Source organism: Fulmarus glacialis, unplaced genomic scaffold (genome assembly GCF_000690835.1).
Source record: "Fulmarus glacialis isolate BGI_N327 unplaced genomic scaffold, ASM69083v1 scaffold1371, whole genome shotgun sequence".
NCBI classification, from domain to species: Eukaryota; Metazoa; Chordata; class Aves; order Procellariiformes; family Procellariidae; genus Fulmarus; species Fulmarus glacialis.
This window is the reverse complement of record NW_009193190.1, coordinates 24,751-45,173: the sequence shown is the minus strand read 5'-3', so window position 1 is coordinate 45,173 and position 20,423 is coordinate 24,751. Positions and strand designations below refer to the sequence as shown.

At 42.5% G+C, this 20,423-nt stretch overlaps 1 protein-coding gene across 1 annotated transcript in view; it reads left to right on the top strand.

The window, feature by feature from the left end:
- The first annotated feature begins 2,229 nt into the window (after positions 1-2,229).
- The window catches only part of LOC104083736 (transmembrane protease serine 11E-like), a 36,487-nt gene continuing 18,293 nt past the window's right edge, over positions 2,230-20,423 (top strand). The window contains exons 1-4 of the mRNA XM_009587341.1: positions 2,230-2,234; positions 3,366-3,487; positions 4,190-4,308; positions 18,339-18,406. Of these exons, the coding sequence (XP_009585636.1) occupies positions 2,230-2,234; positions 3,366-3,487; positions 4,190-4,308; positions 18,339-18,406 (314 nt within the window). The remainder of the gene's footprint in view (positions 2,235-3,365; positions 3,488-4,189; positions 4,309-18,338; positions 18,407-20,423) is intronic.

Sequence of the window (20,423 nt, the reverse complement as noted above, 5' to 3'; positions counted from 1 at the left end):
AATCCAGTCCCTGATTGCAGTATGTTTAAGATTACTGTGCGGGCATGATTGTCGGGGAAAGAGCAGAATCTCTGGGGTAAAGGGGAGGACCACGCAGGCTGCAGGCAGAAGGGACCCCGACAGAAAGCCCGCTGAGGTCAGTGGGAGGCTTTCAGCTGGTATTTGGTTCAGGCTTAAAATCTCTGTTTCCACTATGGAGGATTTCAGTGACCTTCTCAACTGGAGTGTCTTTAATCCTGCTGTGCATTTCTAAGTTACACTCCCTGTTCCCTCTCTGTTGAGCAGATAGCTCCCAAGGAGTTAGCAGGGACTGCTTGACTCTTGATGTGAGAAAATAAATTTCCACTGTGGAACTTTTATCAGCTCTCTGCAGAGTATTCAAGCTCTGATGGGTCATCTTGTGGATCGAAGCTGTTTCAGTTCTGGGGTAGTTACTTCTCTTGCGTGTATTGAATCCCTCTAAGTACTGTCCAACTTTACACAATAGGACATGTTGTCAGATGAAATAATTGATCTTTGAGAAATGAACCTCAGTAGACGGAGCAAAGCAGCAATTACGCTCAAAGTCAATGGGAATGGAAAAGTATCAGCCCAGCAATCTTCATGGGTTTGTCTCACAGATATCTTTGAAAACCTGGATTTGAAATCCTCCTGGTGTGCTCAGTCTGCACTTCTGTTCAAATGAGAAGTATCCAGATGGTACAGCCTACCCAAGGACATTTTACTCAAAAATACCTTTTGTTTTTAAAACCAATTTTTGTTTTTGAAACAAATTAGGAGTGGAGAGTAAACCTTAACAGTCATTTCATGTTGTTATTTAAAAGGAAGGGGGAAGGTTTATTCAGGAAAAAAAAGGAAGAAAAAAAAGACATCACTCTTTTAAGTGACTTTCTAAAATGTATTTATCAAACAGCTTCTTGTCTGAGGAAAGTCAGTTTAGAAGCTGATGCTGAGTCCCATCTGCACCTCTTTGAAATGATGTTCTCGAACAGGTTTTCATGAATTAAGTGAAAGTCACGTGTGTGAGTAAAATTACACGTGTGAGTAACTGTTGTGAATTGGGGTTTCTGTTTGCTAAAGGATAACATGGAACTTGGAAGGGAAGAAATAAAGAGTAAGAGTTATAAAAAGTGTTATACTATGTACAAAAGGATGCTGAAAAGGTTTCATATTATCTAGTACTCTATATTTAACTGTGTCCCAGCCATGTTACTTCTGGTCTGAAACAGCTCTTTCACGGATATGATAGGCAGTAATTTTTTCACGCTCACCTACTGTGGTGTAGAGGTGGCATTCAGCCTTTCAAATGGGCTTCTCAAACCCAGCATTCTGGTTTGGGGCTATGCCAGGATCATTGTAGCTGAAAGACCTTCTGAGTGTTTTTCCTTCTGTGCAGCTTAATCAAGACAACTGCTTTTTAAATGAGAGTATCTACAAGAATGAATGAATAGGTTGTGTCAAGTTAAATGTGGGGTTTTTGTTTGTTTTGTTGGCTTTTCTTGTAACTTAGTCTCACTTCAAACATGGTGGAAACATTTGGAAAGCATATAAGCAGTGCAAAGGACTACTAGCTGGAGTGGTGGGAAAAAAACCCCAACAAACCCACATCACAAATTAAAGCTGAACTTGCCACTGACTTTATGGTTTCACCTAAGAGCTACTATTTAGAAATATTCTTCTTAATGAGGTAGAGTCCTGACTATTTTTACCTGCATAGCTTTCATTTCTCCAGTTAAATTTGTAAAGCAACTTCAATACAGTAGTCTCAGGAATAACTTTGGAGCTGCTCATCTGCAAACTCTTAACAAGACTGTTTAATTTCTCTCTATTTTTTTTTGTTTGTTTCTGCTCTGGATTCACAGATGCATTTTGAAGCAAGCCAGATGAGATGAGGGGTTAATTAATATCTGTTTTAGAGGATAGCAGGAGTGAAGGAAACTCTAGCTAGGAGATCCAGGACAAGTCAGAACAGATATGAGTGACAAATGAGTATTCTCATTTTCACTCAATCAAATGCCACGGTATTTAGCCCCAGTCAGTTGTTTTCCAAGCCAAAATAATAAGGCTGTAATTTTAAGGCTTTACAATGAAATTAGAATGAAATATCAGAACCTGCTTTGATATTTATGTACAGTGCACAGTGTGCTTGTTGTCTCATTCCTGCACGCAGCTGCAGTGGTTGCTTGCAATTATTTTCAACTTATTTTAATGTATTTAAACTTACGGCTCATGAGGTATGTGTTCCGGAATCGAGCTATACGTACTTTGTTATGAATGTGGGAACTCACTGAGATGCCTCATACCCTCAGGAGAGGATCCCTGCAGCCTGCTTTCCTGGGGGAGGCTGTACCTTAACCTGAAGATGTGCCTGTTTGCATGAGTGAGGTAGCTGGCTCTAGAATGAAGGACTCTACCAAAAATTGTGGCTTGCTGTTCTGTATTTTGTAATGGCTGATAACATAATAGAAAAATGGCTTTAAGGATCTTCAGATGTCTTTGAGTTTACAGCCAAAGGCAGAATTTGCTGTAAGTAAGCTTTTTCAGGCAGTTTTTTGTCTAACTATAATACTGACCTACTGACTGTTGACTTCCCTTGAGTTAATTTGGATTAGCACCTGTGTAATTAAGAGCATGGCAGACAGAAGTATCTGGCGAGGCTTCCTACCCATGTTCCCTGGTCTGCTCGCATGTCCTTGCCCTTCCCTGTCATGGCATCACTTCAGCAAATACTGCTTAAAGCAGTGCTTGCCTTTTGCTTTTAGATTTAGTCTGAGTAAAACAGGAAGCACAGGCTGGCCCTCTGAAATACCTTTCTCTTTTTTTCTCCAGCCCTGCTTTGCAGACTGAAATGCACTGAACAGCTTGGATAATGTATATATATGTACTATACAAAGCATGGGACGCTTTTTACCAATTTTATTGCACAAAGCAGTTTTGGGAGCAAAGGTGCCACTGTGTCTGTGACAACTGATTTTTTTTTTTAACCAATTGAAAGCTGCCTACATTTCTGTATGAAAGTGCACCTAGCTGAAAAACAAGTTTTATTCTTGCAAATTTCCAGTCGGGGGTCACATAAGAAAGTGCTTAGTGGGACTCCTATTTAATTTGGCCCTAATAATAAAAAAACCCCAAACCCTCAAACCCTGTCTGTGTTCTGTGATTTCTAGCATTTCCCAACATCTATTTCAAAATAGTCTTGAGTCATGGTTTCATTTTCAAGGGTGTTGGGTGAGAAGTCAATTAATACTGCTGGGAAGAATCAGCTGATGTTGAGGGAGAAAACTTAAGCTTCATTTTGGGGGGATTTTAAATAGAAAATGATCTCTTATTAATCTTCTCCCTCTGTTCTTCTTATTTTCCCCCAGAATTCATCAGCCAGCCATCAAAATAAGACATCTTGAGCCCTGGAAAATTGCTCTCATTGTCATTGGAACAGCAGTGGCAGCAGCTATCACCATTGGTCTCCTAGTTTATTTTCTGGCGTATGGTAAGTTTTACATACCACTGTTCCTATGTTTAGTGCATTTCCTTTGTGCTTGTTGTGCCACACAATGCTGGGAGTTTGCTTTTTTTTTTTTTGCTTTTTCATCATTGCTCTCTTTCCTTCCTCATTTAGCACCTTTGCAGATTTCTTAGGAACACTTCCTGCTGTGCAGGGTGCTTTAGGGCTGTGGTTTCTGTTGGCTTTCACTTGCTTTCACTCCCTTCACATCTTCCTCACGATCTACTTCTGTGATGAGGTCAACACATAAGTCTTCTGGTCTCCCTTATGTGAGTGACAAACAGAGCCTTACGTTTGTCTCTACCTGTAGTGTTTTTCTGTTCCCTTGCCCTGATCACCAGCAGCCGCCTGCCAGGGCTTGGCGTTGACTGGGCATACAGGCCAGGAAGGAAGGTAGCTGACCAGCAAGTTGCAGCTTGTGATCCTGTGTGAGCTCAAAGTGCTGTTGGTTGGCCACAAATGTAACTGTTCAGGAAACTGGGGTTTTTGTCACTACTTGGCTTAGATCACCTAACTCAGTTGAGCTCCCGCTCCTGGGCTTCTAGCTTTTGTAAGCTGTATTTGAATGGGTTGGATACAGGTGAAGGCTAATCCACTCCCTAGATATTGGTCAGGCCCAGGTGTTTCTCTAAAGTTCATTCGTCTTGGTGCTTAGAGTATTGCCTGTTCCTCTTCTTTCCCTTACAGATCAGAAGCTGTTCTATTACAGTGGCAACGTAAAAATCACCAACATCCGATACAATAATGAATTGTCCAGACAGTCCTCGGGAAGGTTTAGAGACCTGAGCGAGAGGGTTGAGAGACTGGTAAGTTTGGACTGTTGTGCCTTTCCATTATTAAGGATTGTGTGATAATACAAGAGCCATTAATGTGAACAGCACGCTCTTAGACCACAGGTGTCTGGTGTACCCTGAGCCCCCATGGTTAGCAGATCTGGGAAATGGATAGCATGAGAGATAGTAGATCGTACCTGGCAGACCAGGCACTTCCCAGTCTGCTTGTTCTAGCATATCACCTCTCTTTCTCCCTGCAATGGTGAAGTAGATATTGACAATAATCTCAGCTTCCTCCTGTATTACTAATCATTTGTGCGTTCCTTCTCTTTCCTTGCCCTGAGCCTGGCTTTGTGATTTATGCCCCACTGTCTCTAAGGAAAGCATGCTTTTACACCCTCTACAGGGTGGGGAACTCTACCTGTCAGGTTGTTGCTGTGTGTTGAGAAAACAATACACAAGCCCTTTTCCTGCGCCTCTGGTATGTTTTGTTGGGAAACCCTCCTACAAATAGCAGAGGCTGCTGAGTGGCTCTCAGTCATACAGTAGCTATGGAAATAAATAGACACATTGCAATTTCCTTTCTTGTTTTCTCTTTGAGACACTTCCCCACAGATCATAATTACAGAGTTCAGCTCTTTACAGCAATAAGCATGTGATTGTGCTTGTATCTTTTTGTGTTTCATTCATCAGAGTCCGATGCGTATCTCTTACCTCCTGTTTAGCAACCTTGCACAGATACTCAGTTAATAGGACAATCAATGCTTTGCTCCCCACTGTCATTTAATTTAGGGCCATGCCATTTGTCCACAACAAAATGTGAGCTGGGGTGAACTTTTTTCTGGAGAAGTAGGGTGCTATATAGGGATTTGGCAGCGCTAGCATCTCTTCCTGGCTCCACTGCTGAGGGCCTTGGAGATCTTAGTCAAGTTGTCCTCTTTACTGTATTTGCTTCCTTTCTGCCCTTTTTGCCTACCAGGGACCGTACCATATTTCCCAAGATCTGCTCCTGGTGCATATCTGTATGTATAGAGTCTTACATAAGCTGCAATTACCTAGGTGCTACCACTTTACAACTATTACCTAATAATTGCAGGCTTTTAACCTTGTGATATAGGACCTTGGAGAGGGAATGTTCTCCCTGACCAAGAAGACATTGTGTATTGCTGAGGCGTGAGGAAGGCAATGGCTGGGGAGAAGTCTGAGGAATAACGCTTCATTGAGTAAAGTTGTACCCCTTTCTACCACTCCATTCCCTCTTAATTTTTTAAAAATGTGTCTCCTTTGGCAAAGAAACACTTAATTTAGCTAAGAAGTTTTTTCAGACAGCGTCCAATGCAGTCAGATTTCCGCTGAACATGGCTATTAATTTAGATGCTTGAATGGAAGCCAATGCTTTAGAAACCCTGTCTCCTCTATGGGTGTTGAGCACTTCTGACAGTAGTGACAGTAAATACCAGTGCTGGTTGAGCAGTGAGAACCATTATTTCAGAGCATCTTAATTGTACCTGATAAGTAACACCATAACAAACCTACAGAGAACTGTGTTGCCTTTCCTTCATTCCTGTGATTTTTCGTAAGTGCTGTCTTTAATTCAGCCATTAACTTCTACCTCTCTCTCTCAAATTTGGTGAGTTCTTTGCTGTAATTTTAGGTCAGCTGATATAAATGGTCCCTGCCATAAACTTTGACTTTCTGTGATTTTTTAGCTCCAGGTGTTCCATCTAACAAGGATGTATGAGATTGAGAATTGTCCTTAAGCTTATTTAAAGTGACTCTATGCACTAATGAATAACGGTATGTTCCTTGTAAGTCTGATTCTCCTCAAGCAAAACTCAGCTTGTGGTGATAAAAATCATAAAATCATATAATTATAGAATAGTTTGGGTTGAAAGGGACCTTTAAAGGCCATCTAGTCCAACCCCCCTGCAATGAGCAGGGACATCTTCAACTAGAGCAGGTTGCTCAGAGCCCCGTCCAACCTGACCTTGAATGTTTCCAGGGATGGGGCATCTGCCACCTCTCTGGGCAACCTGTTCCAGTGTTTCACCACCCTCATTGTAAAAAATTTCTTCCTTACATCTAGTCTAAATCTACCCTCTTTTAGTTTAAAACCATTACCCCTTGTCCTGTCACAACAGGCCCTACTAAAAAGTCTGTCCCCATTTTTCTTATAAGCCCCGTTTAAGTACTGATAGGCCGCAATAAGGTCTCCCTGAAGCCTTCTTTTCTCCAGGCTGAAGGACCCCAGCTCTCTCAGCCTTTCTTCATAGGAAAATGATCCCTGTGATCATTTTCGTGGTCCTCCTCTGACCTGCTCCAACAGGTCCATGTCTTTCCTGTGCTGAGGACTCCAGAGCTGGACACAGTACTCCAGGTGGGGTCTCACCAGAGCAGAGCAAAGGGGCAGAATCACCTCCCTCGACCTGCTGGCCACGCTTCTTTTGATGCAGCCCAGGGTATGGTTGGCCTTCTGGGCTCCAAGCGCACATTGCCAGATCATGTCCATCATTTCATTCACCAGTACCCCCAAGTCCTTCTCAGCAGGGCTGCTCTCAATCCCTTCATCCCCCAGCCTGTATTGCTACTGGGGGTTGCCCTGACCCAGGTGCAGGACCTTGCACTTGGCCTTGTTGAACCTCATGAGGTTTACATGGGCCCACTTCTTGAGCTTGTCCAGGTCCCTCTGGATGGCATCCTGTCCCTCAGGTGTGTCAACTGCACCACTTCGCTTGGTGTTGTCTGCAAACTTGCTCAGGGTGCACTCAAACCCACTGTCAATGTCATTGATGAAGATACTAAACAGTACCGGTCCCAATACGGACCCCTGAGGGACACCACTTATCACCAACCTCCATCTGGACACTGAGCCATTGACCACTACCCTCTGGATGCATCCATCAAAGCAATCTTTCCAGAGACAGGTGTCTTTCAAGAAGACAAGAGGATATTTCTGTCTCAGAACATCTGCATTTTTATTTTCAGGGTTTTCACACCATCTCTTTAATAGAGAAGGAGAGTGTTGAGTTTTTTATCACATTTCCTGATTTGTCTGGATTTAACAAAATCCTTTGCAGTCTTTCCCCAGCTGGTGTCAGGGTTTTGGATGCCCAAGCCTTCCCATCGTCATAGTAGTAACGATACCTTAAGCTCATGTTGTGAAACAGTGAGTCAGTGCAGATAAATGCAATGTCTTTCACAATACTTGGTGCAAAGTGAACAGAAGTGAATCATCTCTGATAATCAGAAGCATTCAAATTACCTGAGTTAGTGCAACTCCCTGCCAAGTGCTCCCTTCTCTGATCCCTCCCTGATGAAGCCTCCTTCGTTTGTCCCCAGAACAACCGTGAAAGGAGCTCTTTTCAGAGTTGATGTTTCACCAGGAAAAATAATTTTGCTCCCATAGGGAAGTCATCCCATGCCTTCCTTGGGACTGGCAGTCCTGATGTTTGCTTTGGTTTCCAGAGTTGAGTAGTAACACCCTTTGTGTGAACGACATTCCCGACTCTTATCTCATTGAAGGTGGGAGGGAATGCAGCGAGATCATGCCAGAGAGCTGATGAAGCTGGTGCACCAGTCAACATCTCAGGGCTGACTGGAAAGTCTGGAAAATGTCTTGTGGGGTGGAGCAGGGGGGACTGAGGAACAGATGATGAAAGGTCTTTGCTCCTTGCCTGGCTTCCTGCAAGTGGCTGTGAGGGTTCCCTTTGTGCTCTCTTGAAAAAGCAGACCTGACTGAATGCCACTGTGGAAAGAGATGTTCCAGCTCACTAGAGCCTCCTCATTTTTTCTAGCTGGACCAGTCATTCTTCCCTTGCCAAGCTAAAATGCACCGTGCCGGACCATCCCCTCTTGCACTGGATAAGAAGGACACAGTCCTTCGCCAAGGAGCCTCTATTTTATAGTGGGTTCACTTAATGCTTGGCTGATCTGCCCAACTTTTACTCACTGGTTTTCTTTGACTCCTGCACCAGACTTGGATTTTTTTTTTTTTTTTTCTTCTCCCACAAAATGTATTAATTCTTTCAGATTTCCCAAGAATGCCTTGGAGGCCCTAACTACCCTCTTACTAACAGCATCCCGGGGGAGATTTCCAAGGCCCTGCTCTAAGTTTGGCTTCTTCAGCCCCTCTGGCACCCTGAAGTGTGGAGGGAGCTGAGACAGCCAGCTCTAGATACACCTGGATGACTGGGATGATCCCAGTTGCCTGCTCTGGGCAGCAGCACTAACTGCCCTGTGTGCAGGGAGGAGGGTGGAGGGGCTTCGTGTCCAGTGCGGAAAGTCGTCTTTGACCCCAAGGGAAGGAGGTGTGCATTCAGGACAGCTTGAAATGAGTACCTCATCAACCCATCTTATTAAGAATTGTCTCAGCAGAAGGCTGGCAAGTGTCTAGCTGTGAGAGAGTAGTGGATACCAAGCAGACGCAGCACGTGACCCCTTCAGTACATGGCTGGTTGCTCAATAGAAATGGACACCAGCCTTTACCCTGCCCACCAGTGACTTGCAAATGTACCTGTCTGCGCTTTTTACCACTACAATAACTTTCTGATACTTTCTCCTAGATGTTGTGGGCTTTCCCCTCTTCAAGGACAGCCTATGCCACCCTTCTCCCTGTCTCCTTCTCCTCTGGCCAGAGCTGTTCCCAGCGCTGCTGTTCGGCTGCTTCTCCCTGTCCTAGTCCATGTCTTTATGGACTCTTGCGTTAGACACTGTACCCTCCCCTGCTTCTGGGGCTATGCCCTGTCCATTATCCCCTACTCTCTCCTGCTCCCATGTAATGGTAAGCCATCGGTTGGGTGGATGGATGCTCCTCAGGTATGAGTGTTGTGTGGCTCCCTCCTTGGCTAATTGGGTGGCTGGGGGAGAGGCGAGGTGTTTGTTTTCTCTCTGAATGCCTCGAGCCACGGAATGGACTGGCATGGATTTCTCCTGTTGTTTCATCATCTGCAAGGCACCTGGACTCTCCCCTGTCCTTCCACCATCTGAAACCAACACAGAACTAACCAGCTGGATCTTGGCAGAGAGGTTGGGGATTGTATTAAGAGGACACCTGGGTACTTCCCCTGGGGAAACTACTGCCTATCCCAATATTTCTATTGAAGTCATGGAATTTCATCAAGTAATTCTTGCCTCAGGACTCAGTGTTGTGTGTCAGGACATCTCTTTTAGAAAAAGACACCTTGCTTCTGTGACTTCGAGTGATAAGAGAATCTTGTGTTTCCTTAAGTACACATGTTGGGGAAAGTTTTTAATGAATACAGCTCTTGAAGTTTGTCCTGTCTGATAGAATTGAATTAGCGTGGGTTTAATTTAGAAATAGTGTCTCTACTGGGTATCGCAGAGGCACTTGCGATACCACAGGAAAATGCTGCAGAAGAGTTCCGATGACTGTGTCTGTTCTCTGACGGTTTAAGGACTCACTGATGAGTCCCTGTACTGGAGCTGGTAAGGAAGGAGGCAGTTTTCTTCCTCGGGAGATGATGGCTTTAGAGGTTACTAACACATTTCTCTCACTACGAGGGGGGAGAAGCAGAGGGGCGGGCGGGTGCCATGCACCTCCCTCCCCACACACCCCCCCTCCCATTCTTTGTGCTGCTAAGGTGAGTGAGGATCCCAAGCACTGTCAAGTGCAGCATTTGGTACTCAGTAGTTCTCTGCAGCTCTGCGCTGTCCCTGCCGCTTTGTGGCTCACAAACAGGGCTTATTAGCTGAATCCAATGCCTCTGCTTAGCTGCCCTCTGGGCCACCACCTCAAAAGATACCAGTGGGGTGCAATGAGAGCTCACTTTGTCCTCTGCATCCTCAGTGGTGCAGATTCTCAGCTGCTTCAGCACAATTCAATTACAACCAAAGCACCCCACATTTTCCCAGCCCCCAGGCACTGATGTCTCCTCTGTGCAGACAGAGAACTTAGTTGGAGAGAGCTGAAAGGCCAAATCCATAAAGCCACTTCACCTGAGACGAGATCCCCAGAGACAGGAAAAAATTTTTCAAGTGCCTATGGGTAATCAGGAAAGGACCCACCTAGTTCCTTTGGCACACTCAGGTTTTATTTTCCCTCATCACAGTACTTGAGTTTCTTTCTTTGTTCTCTCTTAACTCCTATGTAGACACTTATGTTTCCATGGAAAGCAGAGCTTTAACACCTGATAACCTTGTTTGGTGGATGGGTTAGCCTTCAACAGGATGCTTGTAACTGAAAGACTCTCTGCTTTATACCCAGTTATAAGCTTGCAGTCATCCCGATATCAGGAAGTACCTTGTATCATTTGAGTTGTGAATAGCTTAGTGTCACATCTGCAGGGCCAAAGCCTGAAGTACTGGCTAAGGTTTCCACCTGAGCTGAACTCAAAGGAAGCCTAGCTGAAAAGACTGGCAGCAGTGAGTAGACGAGACTGCTGTTTTATGACATTTGGCCTTTTTAGGGTCAGATGTGACTCAAGTCTTCCTGGGGAGCAGAAGTGTGCATGTGTGCATTTGGGAGAGAGAGGGAGGTGAAATACAAATCACTTCAGAGCCAAGAGCTAGCTGCAAAGCTGGCTGAAACTTGTCACACCTTCCATGTGGGTGTTAAGGTAAAGCTCAGAAGCATGTGGCTTGCTTGATCAGTGCCTTATGGTCCTTGGGTCAGGAGGTTAATTCAGTAGGAGCAGATCCCCAAGGCAGCAGGTTTTTAAAACGTTCCTAAAGACTATTTGCTCTGGGAGGCCAGACTGTGAGGACTAATTTAGAGGTGATAACTGAAGGTGCCCCAAGAAAAGGGAGTGTGCTGAACTTCAAGGGAATCTAACATGACACTCTCTTTTTACAGCAAGTTGAAAAGTACAAGTAACTACAAGTATCATGTAGCTTCATTTGCTGTATGTGTGCTGTTCCCCCCCATAAAACACTTCTTTGCGCTCTCAGCCCCTGAAACAAAAGAAAATTGAAGATAAATTGGACAGATCACAGAAAGAGAAATCATGGTAACTGCAGCAGCCAATCTTTCCAAGGACTTTTCAGAGTCTTGCAGCACCCAGAACAAACTGAGTAAGAATGTTCCTGGTTGTAATAAGTTTCAGAAGATTTGGTAGTGTTTTCAGATATGGATCGCAAAATTTAAAACCTAAGTCCGTATTTAAATCCAAGCATTCCTAGGCTCTGTATGTGTTCCCTCAAGTACTTGCTTAGTACCAATATGAAGTGAAAAGAATGGAACTTTTATTGAAAGTTTTTCTTGTTCTTCACTGAAGGCAATTTTATTTAGAAGTGCATCTATAGTACAAAAGCCAGAAAAATGAAGCTTTTTAAATGAAGCTTTTTAGAGACTTTTTAATAATAATCTCCCTCTTTTCTTGTTCTGCAAAATAATGTTGTAAAATGGAAAAAGAAATCTTTTATCTATGTAAAAAAGATCTTTAAGATTAAGAAGCATTTTGAGAAAAAGATCCTAAAATAAATTTAGGGCATTTGACAACTTCTGCTTTAAAAGCTTTATTTTAAAGGAATGGTTCTTGCAAATAGGAAGCATTGTCCTTGGACTGGCATGGTACAATAAGGGTGCCCTCTATGGGTGGCTGGGGCTAGAAACAAAGCAGAAAGCATCTTTCCATGGTAATTCAGCAAACTGGGAAACATGGCAATGTAACCAATGGCCAAGATGACAGTGTGGCAAGTTGTTTATTTAGCTCTGGAATTAGAGGTTGACAGCACACTGGACTGTCAGTATGTATATATACAGGTGTGGCCTTAAAGATACAGGTGAAATGCTGTACACTGAGAGAGGAAATAACTCACAGAAAGCGCTTGCATCTCACTTCTAATGCTTTTTTCAGAAATTCCTATTGAAATCAAAAGAAGAAAAAGACCACTGGCATAGGCATATACTGCATTGATTTAAAAATTGAGATGCTTTCTTGCTTTAACTCGTTTCCAGTTTTTTCTCTTTCCACAGGTCACAGTAGCACAGGGAACTAAAAAATATTGAAGAAAATAAGAAGTACTTTTAAATGCTAGTTTGAGTTGATGCAGTGTAGCGCATGAAGCTGTAGCTTAGTGTTTTTCCTCACCTGTAAGATCTCAACTGTCAGTGTGCTCTACCCAAATAGCATGAATTTCCAGGATGAAGTGGTTAGTTATCAACAATGGTTAGTTATCAACACACAAATATCCAACTTTTTCTCTAACTTAAATTCAAAGATCTTTCAACTTTGTCGATTCTTTGACTTATTAATACAATGTAATTTTCTCAAGTAATAGGCATACCAGCTGATTTTTCTTTTTCATTTTTTTTCTTGGTTCATCAAGGAAGAAGGTCTAATAAGCACGTACAAAGCCAGAAAATCATAAGACACACTGCCCTCCACCCCCCCAAAATAAGTAACTCTAATTCAGATCCAGTGTGGCAAGAAAAGCTATAAAATGTGCACAAGGAAAATGAATGTGAACTGAGCTGGAAAAAGGAATTCAAAATGAAATAAAGGGCAGTTATTGATAGTGTGTGAGATAAGGGTAGAACCTTATCTTAATTATAGACCCACAATCCAGAATTACTGCATTGTTTAAGGTAATTAAATCAATGAAGTGATTCAAGATGTGAACTGGTGTCACTGAGATCAAAATCTGGCCGGTCAAGAGAGTGGTTGTTTAGAACATGGTGTTGTCAAAAGGGAGAATCCAAATTCAGTACTGAACTTGCGTGGTTGATGGTATACGGGCACTTGTAACCTGAATACATCATTATTGAACTTCCTTAAACTATTCATAAAACTATTCTTTTCCTAAGAGCTATTTGCTCCTGTATTTCAGCTCCTTACCTCTAAGTATTGCTTAAAAAAAACAGAGGGTGCAGAGTAATTTTCCTGGGAAAAGCATACTTTTTTTTGGGGGGGAGGGAGGTGGAAACTGACACACAAAAGCCCTTCTCTGGATATTGGCCCAGATGGTTTTCTCTCCAAACTTGATTTTCTCTCCAAAAGTTGGAAAATCTCCTCCCTAAGTGGACAAAATTTCAATGGCAGTGTGAAAGTTTTAGGAAGCTAATTATGGACAATTGAAAGCAGGGAGTAGGAATGGCAATAGTTAGGTGACCTTAATTCCAGCTGTCACTATTACATGGCTATAATGAAACTCTCATGCCATTACATGCCTTTGAAATTGGTTGCACTAGGTATAAGCATGGTACTTTAAATCCTGACGTTATCCCATGTATTAGTCCTCTTAATTTCTTTTATCCGAAAGACCAATCTTTTTAGGAACTATTGTATAAGGTCAGTTATTTCTCTTTTGCAGCCGACGCCTCCAAGAACCATCCAGCTGAGCTCCTTATTTTAGTGCAAATTCAGATAGTGCTTACTCACCTCCCAGCTTTAGCAGTCCTGTTAGTTTAAACTCTGTAAAGAGTTTGTGATACCATTTGCAGATGTATGGGATCATACTGCTCTTGCCCGCCGTGACACATGCTGTCTTTGTGTATGTGTGGTTTCTGATGGGAAAGTTAAAGTTTCTGATCTTCTGGTTTGCTTGGAGGCCTCTGGATCATTACACTCGCTCTCCTTCAGGTCCATTTTCTTTGCCTCGGGCAAGCACTGTGGCTGTAGGGCTGTCGCTGCTGTGAGTGATTGGTATCTCTGTTTCTAAGGGGAGTGTGATGTCTCCATCCTGGTTTGGGACAGTGCCAGGTTCAGTTTTTGCTGGCCTTGTATGTCCTTCTCCTCCTGCCCTCTCTCTTTCTAATCTCTGGTAGGGTTCCCAACTAACCCCTCAGTTGAAACCTGGGCAGGAGATATGTCAGGTTCTCAAGGGAGCTCCTACTGGATTTGCATTATGGTCAGCTCTGGGGGTCTCAGCAGGATGAGCTGTAAATTGGATGCAAATTGGCTAGCAAGTTGGGTGCTAGGTACAGAATTAACACAACTGATGAATAGTAATTCATATTGTATGCTTGCCACAAAACTGGAGAGAGTCAACTGAACCAGGTGGTATGTTCCAATTAATATTTATGGTCAAAAAACTTTAAAAATCACTGATAATAGGCTTTACATCCTAAAGAGCTAGGGAGGCATGAGGCAGAAGGTAGTATGAGGATAGCTGTTGAAGGACTAAACTGGCAGCAGGCAAAAGAACAATAGTATTGAGCAACAAGAGGATTTGTGCTCCCAAACCTACTGAATGCTTTTGAATGTCCCACGCAAGGAATTCAGTGGGTTCAGCAAATATTCCAGAGGAAAGTTCTGTCAAACTAGATTTAAGATAACTTTTTTGATAAATCCTGTTACCCTGCGTGCAGTGGCAGGGTGGGAGAAAGCAAGGGCTGACACAGCCAACCTTGCTGGGTCACTTCCAGACCCAGCTACACATCTGGGCAAGCCCAGCTCATGTCAGCCCTGTCCTACACTGGAGCGATGGGATCCCTGTTGCATGTGATCTACTTCCAGAGCTTGGGGTTTTTTTGGGTCCCAGGGAGGCAGGGCATATTGGGTGACTCTGAAATCATAAAGATTTTAGTAGGTTGCTCACAGGCCTTAGAGGATTGGCCATGGTGCAACACAAGAAAAAGAGGAAAGAGATCCGGAGTTATTCAAGATAGGATAGGAAAACAAGTCTGGTTCATCAAGGTGTAAAGCAACTTCTGGCTGCAGGGAACAAGAAAGAATTTCCTTTGTGGCTGGGTTTGTACAGATGGGAATGTTTTTGCCCTCTTATTACATCTTTGGTACTAGCCGCTATTAGTTACTATATTGGCATAGATGGACCAGTGTTCAAGAGTGAAGTCTAACTTGTCTTAGAAAATTATACTGCATGGAGACAAGTTTTATAAAAAGGATAGAGGATATGGAACTAAATTGAGGAAATACCAGGTGGCATTAAGCTAAACTAGCCAGCAAACATTAACTTAAAGAAAATCTTGTTTGGACAAATGCTAAAATAAAGGCTGTCAGGAAAATGCTGCTCACTTGAAAGGAGCAGGACTTGGCACTTGGTTAAGAATGCTTATAGACCTTGCCTGCAGCAGCAACTGTCACCATTGAACAGTTGCTAGACAAGGGCCAGGAAAACAAGTGAGATGCACTTAATCAGTGGTGAATTTAAGGGATCTGGTCATGACAGTGTCACTTTTGAGTGGCTGTAATCAAAGCAAAATGCTTAAAATGAGTGTAGATGCTTCACCCAGGCAGACCGGGTCCCACCTAGTTACCGGACAAAGTTCTAGTTGCTTTTGCTTCCAGGGTTGTGACTCAAGCTGAAAAGAAAGCTATAAGCAGGCTCGAGAGAAAAGTTTACTGTTTGATATGGGTGTGAAAGGCTTCACCAGAAGATGAACAGTAAAAACATGAGACACAACATTAATCTTTGAAAGTTGTTATCTGAAGGCATCTTGCTACATGTTTTCCTCTTACATAAACTCTGTTTGAATATAAAGATTACTGTTAATAATTCAGGTTACCAAAATCATCGTTGAAGGAAAGAGGAGATTTGGGATAGATTCATATCTGTCAAATGAATTCATCAGCAGGTGAGAGATAGGGGCCACAGTGCAGAGGTTGGGCTACCATGTCTTTCCTGATACAGCAGATTACAAAAGTAAAAAATACCAGGTCAAGTTTGAAGGTGTTAAAGGCCCTGCAAGTATCACTGGAAACAAAACCACTGTCCAGTAGTCTTTTTTTATTTATTGGTGATGTGGTACTAAGGCAACTCTTAAGGATGGGAAAGTTAGTGACAGTATGTAACAGGAAGAGAAAAGTGGCTACTTTCTCATTCAGATATGAAATTGAGAAAGAGAATAGAAGTAACACAAATCCAGTAATTTTGGTATAATTTTAAATCATATGCTTACTGTTGTCTCCATAAAAATAACTAACATGCCTTTTGGATTGAATTTTCTGAAAACAATGTCTGCTGCTGATAGTTCAGTTGCATTTGGACTCCTTAGATTATTTCTGTAAAAAGCAGTGTGTGTCATTGTGTTTTGTCAGATGCCACTGGAAATCTTTCTTTGCTGCAGCATGTGGTGTTCCTGGTCAGACTGTATAGAACATCTAGGAAGTGGTCCAGGGTGAGGAGAAAAGGAGAAAGCTGAACATGTCGGGAGTACAAAAAACACAATCACATGAGCTGCTCAGGTTTTAGCAAGGGTACACAAGAGAACCGGTGACAGAAGTAAGGATCCCTGTATCTGCTGCAAATGCAAGTGGACAGTGTAGCAAAACCACTTGCAATCTCTGAGATGAGTACAGATAGCTTGGAAACACAATTGCCAGGAGGAGATCAAGGATTCAGGAATGTCATATTGACTGAGCCCTCTCTTGCAAGGGATTGTGAATTCTTGCCCTCTTCAGTCCCAAGCTTAAAGTCAACCTGCTTTCGCTTTACTCTTTAGCAATGTAGAAGGTTGAGGTTTACCTCAGCCCATCTCAAGGCTCTCTTTTGTTTGCAAAGCACTCTGCAAAGAAGTCCCTGTCCCAAAGATCTCAAAAGTTCTCAGAGGCAGTGCAGTCAAAGATAGCATATGCTACAAAGCTGGCAGTGCTGCTTAACTACATGCTTCTGCTTACACAATCATCAGTGAAGCAGTTAACACTGACAGAAACGATAAAGAAATATTATCATTAAAAAAAACCCAAACTTTTTGTCTGAGGGCAAATACTTCCAGTAACCAAGGGGCGTGGTGGTGGAACAGGCTGCAGAGTTATAGGAAACAAAACACTTTATTCTTGACTTCTAACTGTATGCCTCATAAAATGCAGTGGTAGCAGCTGGCAATCCGTGAAATGACAGGATAAAGCGTATTCTGCCTTCTGCAGTAGCTTGTCGCAGTTGATATATTTTTTTCCATAGAATTTTGTCTTGTTTCAGATGCCTAAGTAATTCCAGATAACTGCCAGTAACAGCAAGATAAAAGATCAGCTCAATGCATGACCATTAAGAACTTTTCTTTTTTTCCTTACTGATGTGTGCTTAAAATCACCTTAAAATAATAAAATGTGCAGTTTTCATCTTGAAATTATTCTGCTTCAGTATCACTGTGTAATGACATGAGGCTTCATCTTCTGACAGCCAAGGCTGGAAAGAGGGGCTTTGTGTTTTTTTGGGAGGAATCACCCCCAGATTTCATGCTTACATGCTTGTTTCTGTACCTGAATGATTTCAACATACTAGAAGTTTGAGAACCATTACTTTTTTCTTTCCTTTGGAAGACAGGAAGTCTGGAGACTTGGCTAAATCAGACAGTCTTGTAAAGCATTTCTATGTAGTTCTTCCTGTAATGCATTTGAAGTTTACAGGATATGTTCGATTTTCTGGGTCTTGCTGATAGGAGGAACTGCATAACTCACTAGTGACTTCACTATTTCTCAATACTTGAGTGATCCTGAGCCATTCCTGGCAGAAATTCATGCCATGTTATATCACACTGTGCTGTCTCAGACTGATCACGCAATCTTGAGACAACATTCAGCCTAAAGCAGGACGTGGTTAAGCAGGTACCAGCAAAGATGTCATTTGGGCATTGATTCCTTAAGAGTCCTAGATTTCCGATTTCTGATGAGAATTGCTTTACAATTCCCCTAGCATGTGCCAAATCACAAGGGTGTTTGGGGGGTATAATTTGAGATCACTGGTAGTTTTGCTATAAATTTCTATAGGACCAAGGACAAGTGCTGTATCAGAAAGGACCCCTACAAGAGAGGCTTGGTGCAGTGCAGAGCACAGCATGCTGTATCCTTTCTGTAGGACATCTTTAGGAGGCTGTGCTTTGGGAGATTGCAGCAGTGTGTTTCAAGGATGTTTATAAATATCCCTCATTATGCCTGGGAGTGGATGGGACAGCACTATAGTGGCACACTGATGTAATCATAGGATATTTAGAAAAATGGATTAACTTTTTATGATGTGCCTTAAGCCAAATGGGGAATGGTTAGGAAAAGTCTATGTCAAATGTTATCTAGAGGCTGGAGTGGATTACGTTTCTTGGCTCTGTAAGCTGTGAGTTTGTAACTGAATGCTGTTTTCTGAATGTTCCTTCCAGCAATATGTCCATTTCCCTTCTTTTTTGTTATCTTATATTTCTCTTTTTTCAACAGATCGACAAGACATTTTACAATTCCATTTTAAGGAAAAAATACATCCGTTCACGCTTAATCAGAGTGAGGTATGTGAGATTACAACAAATGTATGCAGCTGAGATAAAATGAAATGTACACCAAGCCCAGCTAGAGAGCCACTTGGTCTGATTCAGTAAAGTGTATTTTATGTAAGACTGGAGCATAATGCCCAATTAAGCATAATCTTATTCTGAACCGTGCTTTCCTTTGGATCTTGATGCAGAAGATAAACTTCAGTCAGTCCAAATTCTATACAAGTTTGTGTTCAGATCTTGAGCAAGCTTTAGCTAATAAAGCAGATATAACTTGAGCTATCTAAAAATAAAAAGCATTTTCAAAACTATTTCCTTCACTGTAATGCAGATGTCATTTTACTTCTAGTATTGCTACTGTGCTGGGCTTGTCAAGTAAAACCCAAGCATGGCTGTGCTGGTTCAGAAGGTCCCACTTGTCACTGTAGCGTCTCTAAGAACGGGCATAAGTAGGTGCCTAGGGAACAGTAGCAGCACAACAGACATGTATGATAACTGCTTCTTGGTATGCTTCCCACCTCCAGCTATTTACCACTTGAGGTTTCCTGAAGTGGTTCTGGTTTGTTTAGCAGCCTCTGGTGGAGTTATTTTCCAAGGACCTGTCCAGTCTCCCCTGGACTCTCGAAACTCATGCACCTCAATCCTTTAGTAAGGACTTACTTGCGAAGAGCCACCTTCTTTGGATCATTCAATGGCCCTAGTCTTGTGCTGGAAGAGGTGATGAAAAGTTGATCTCTATCCCTCCTCTCCATGCAATTAGTGGTATCGGACACTCCCATCATATCCCTTTTCTCTCCTGTACTCCATGAGCTCTACTCTTTTTTTCAGTTGAAAGTCCCAGCCTGCTCAGCCATTCTTTGCAGGAACTGTTCCTTGTCACCCTGCTCCATATCTCTTTCCGGTCTGCTGTCTCTGCTTTTTGAGATGAAGGGGTCAGACCTTTGGTTGGGATTATCATTGAGCAATGTTTTTTTTTTTCTCTTTTATTCTCTGTTCATTTGCCAGTAATGTTTGATTTGATTTTTTGACCACTGTTGAGTGCTGAAAATGACCTTTTTATAGAACTGTCTATTGTAATACTAAGGTCTTGTTCCTGAGTGACAAGTGCCCATCGCTTTGCAAGTAAAACTTGAACGTCTTAATAATCATGCGCTAAAGCTGCAAGACTAATGATAGCAGCCTCAAGATCTTATTCCTGTGAATGTATTTCTTTTTGTTCTTCTATGCCTCCTGCTCTACCTTAGTGTAATCCCCAGTTAGGCAAATCACACAAGTCATTATTTGAATGTAGCTTTAGGAACAGTTTTCAATACTGACTAGAGTGTTGTAAGTGTAGACAAGGTGATTTAAGGACCTGAGAGACCAATCTGTAGGGAGAAGTAATATTTTTCATTACTTCTTGTTCCCAAGGACTGACTGACGTATTTGCTGTGTTGAATGCAAGACTTGTATATGCCAAAGCTTGTTTGCTTTTTTAAATATACAAGCTTTATGCCTCTTTAAGTGCTCAGACTGAAAGCTCTTTCAAGCAGGTCATTGTTGTGAATTTGCTTGGAAAGTACTGTGCATATTTTTTGGCTCAGTATAAACAATGCATTAGTAATAATGCCCACTGCTCACTGAGAAAGACAAAACAAATCTTGACTAGGTGTCTTTGGCTCCGGACCTTTGCTATATAGTGAGTGATTCAAGGCAGGCTGTACTTACCTGAGGGTTTCGAGAGGTGTGGTGTGCTTGCAAGAGTTGATACGGTAATTCCAGTGTGGCACAGCACAGGAAGAGGAGTGGGGGGAGAGGTGAGGGAACACCTCAGAAATGCAGAGCAACACCCACAGTTGGATCAGATAATATCTGGAAAATAAATGGAGTGGCAATCATACTGAAGTTGGCACTAAGGGGAAAAACAGCCTGTTGGAAAGTTCACATAGAGTTACTCAGTCTCAATTATGAGATCCTTGAGGCAAGGAACGTGTTTCTGCTCAGCTACGAAACACTCAGTGTGCCTTGGTGTGCTCATAACACGTGGCCTTTT